Source organism: Diaphorina citri, unplaced genomic scaffold (genome assembly GCF_000475195.1).
Source record: "Diaphorina citri unplaced genomic scaffold, Diaci psyllid genome assembly version 1.1 scaffold8709, whole genome shotgun sequence".
Lineage (NCBI taxonomy): Eukaryota > Metazoa > Arthropoda > Insecta > Hemiptera > Psyllidae > Diaphorina > Diaphorina citri.
The window spans coordinates 1-2,791 of NW_007386084.1; the positions used below are offsets into that span (position 1 = coordinate 1).

The 2,791-nt window shown below is 42.5% G+C and overlaps 1 protein-coding gene across 1 annotated transcript; it reads left to right on the forward strand.

The window, feature by feature from the left end:
- Nucleotides 1-7: 7 nt before the first annotated feature.
- Nucleotides 8-2,788, forward strand: LOC103522472 (cadherin-related tumor suppressor-like; the record flags this gene model as incomplete). Its single annotated transcript, XM_008487574.2, has 1 exon — nucleotides 8-2,788. A coding segment is annotated over one exon (2,781 nt), but the record flags the coding sequence as incomplete, so codon positions are not given.
- Nucleotides 2,789-2,791: the final 3 nt, after the last annotated feature.

A 2,791-nucleotide genomic window follows, 5' to 3' on the forward strand; every position in this document is an offset into this window, starting at 1 on the left:
CCATTTCAGATACAGCTTGCTTGGTGAAAACATTGATCGTTTCCATGTGGACTCAGACACCGGCTTAGTCACAACCTCCGTACTTTTAGATCGGGAAGACACATCAGTCTATTACTTGACTTTGGTAGCGCAAGATTGTTCCATCACGGACCCTAGAGCGACAGCTGTGAACTTGACCATTACCATTGAAGACGAAAATGATAGTACTCCCAAGTTTTCGGCCAATCAAATCACAGTATACATACCTGATAGGATTCAACCTGGACAGTTTGTGTACGGTGCCAAGGCTTATGATGAGGATAGTGGTATCAATAGTCTCCTGTCCTACTCCCTCAGTGGAGAAGACGCTAACAAGTTCACTATTAACCCCAGCACTGGCGTTGTGAAAACTATAGAGGAGTTGAGACTACGTGACCATGGTAGTGACGATACATTCTATGAACTTGAGATCCAAGTGTCAGACAGTGGCAAGATTCCACGTTCCTCCAGTGCAAAGCTTATTGTGAAGCTATGGCCAGCACATCTGTTCCCTGTCATTACATCACCCAAGTCCACACATTTCACAGCAGCAGAAGACACACCAGCAGGCAAAGTGATCACCAAGGTTGTTGCCAGCTCACCTAAACCCGGTGTCATAGGAGGTATTCGATACTCCATAGCAGGGGGAAATGTAGGAGATGCACTCAAGATGGACTTGAACACAGGAGAAGTGTCAATATCTAGCGTAGGTTTAGACTATGAAACTTCCACTCAGTATGAAGTGTGGGTTGAGGCGAGAGACTCGGACACACCATCCCTACGTAGTGTACTGCAACTTGTCATCAATGTAACAGATGCTAATGATAACGCTCCTATGCTAGAACAAACACAATACTATCCAAGTGTACTCGAAGAAGAATATCCACCAGTTAAAGTGATCACTGTAAAAGCCATCGATAAAGATTCTGGTATCAATGGAAAAGTAATGTACAAACTAAATGATGATGGGAACGGTGCATTCTCAATAGATGCAAGTACAGGTGAGATATTCACCAACAATAAACTGGATAGAGAAGATATAAGTATGTACCAACTCATAGTACAAGTAGTGGATGAAGGTGTCCCTCAACTCACTGGGACTGCCACCATCTCTGTAAACGTGTTAGATAAGAATGATAATCCACCTCGCTTCACAAGACTATTCAGTGTCAATGTAACAGAAAATGCTGAACCTGGATCCTTTGTTATCCGTGTAACCAGTTCAGATCTTGATATAGGAGAGAATGCCAATGCGACTTACAGCTTCACTGAGAACCCTGGTAACAAGTTTGCTATTGATCCTCTGACTGGTAATGTGACGGTGATTGCACCTCTAGATCGTGAAGTATTAGATGAATATGTACTCAAAGTAGCTGCAGTGGATGGCTCTTGGCGTGCTGAGACACCACTCACTATTACCATACAGGATCAGAATGACAATATTCCAGAGTTTGAAAAACAAAGCTATGTATTCAACTTTCCTGAGCTTCAGAAACACTCGATGTTTGTTGGTCAAATCATTGCTACAGACCGTGATAAGCAAGGACCCAACTCCATCATATCTTACTCTCTTAAACATCCATCTGATATCTTCAGTATTGATCCTGCTAGTGGGGAATTATATTCTAAACGAGGACTCAAGTTCAAGTATTCTGCCCTTGAAGTATCTCCTGAGAACCAATACGTACTGACAGTGATTGCTAGTGATAATGGCAGACCTCCACTGTCTGCGGAATGTCAAGTAACAGTCAACATCATAGGAGCAAACACAAGTCCACCCAAGTTTGAGTCGCGTGAATATTTCTCTCCTGTCCCAGACAAAGCGACGGTGGGTCACCAGATCATTAAGGTCACTGCTAAGGACACAGTGGACTTTGGTGTGAATGCTGAAATAGAATACTTCAAGATTGGAGGCAATGGTAGCGAAGTGTTCAATATTAACAAGAACACAGGATGGATTACATTGGCTAAAGCTTTGGATAACAAGAAACTGCTCAATCAATTCACACTACATATTAAAGCTGTTGATCTTGGCGTTCCTCCTCAATATGATCAGGTTACTGTGACGTTGATACTTACCGGAGAAAACCGCTATAGCCCTATCTTCCCTGCCCTCAGCTACCAAGTCATTGTTCCTGAGAACGAACCTATCAACTCTACTATTCTCAATGTATCTGCTCAGGATAGTGATGAAGGACCTAATGGTATGATCCGCTATTCCATCTCCAATAACCAAAACTTCAAGATCCATCCTCAATCTGGTGCTGTGACAATAGTACAACCGCTAGACTATGATACAGTACATGAGTATCATCTTAACGTTACTGCCACAGACATGGGGTTTCAGCCTCGTCGTACTACAGCTATGGTTACCGTCTTACTTACAGACATCAATGATAATCCTCCAAAGTTTGATCTTCCACTATACGAAGCCTATCTTGCTGAGAATTCTCCACCCAAGACATTCGTATTCAATATCAAAGCTACAGACATAGACTCAGCCAAGAACGCTATTGTCCATTACTCCATTGTAGGAGGCTCCGGTAAGGAATACTTCACCATTGATTTGAAAACGGGAAATATCTATTCGAAAGTTAAGTTTGACTTTGAAGAGAAGAACCTCTACATGCTAGAAATCCTGGCAGTGAACCCAGAATCTCCGATGTATGGATCTACAAAGGTACTCATTCATATCACAGGTATCAATGAATACTACCCTAAGTTTATTCAGCCTGTGTTCCACTTTGATGTGTTGGAGTCTGCAGACATTGGG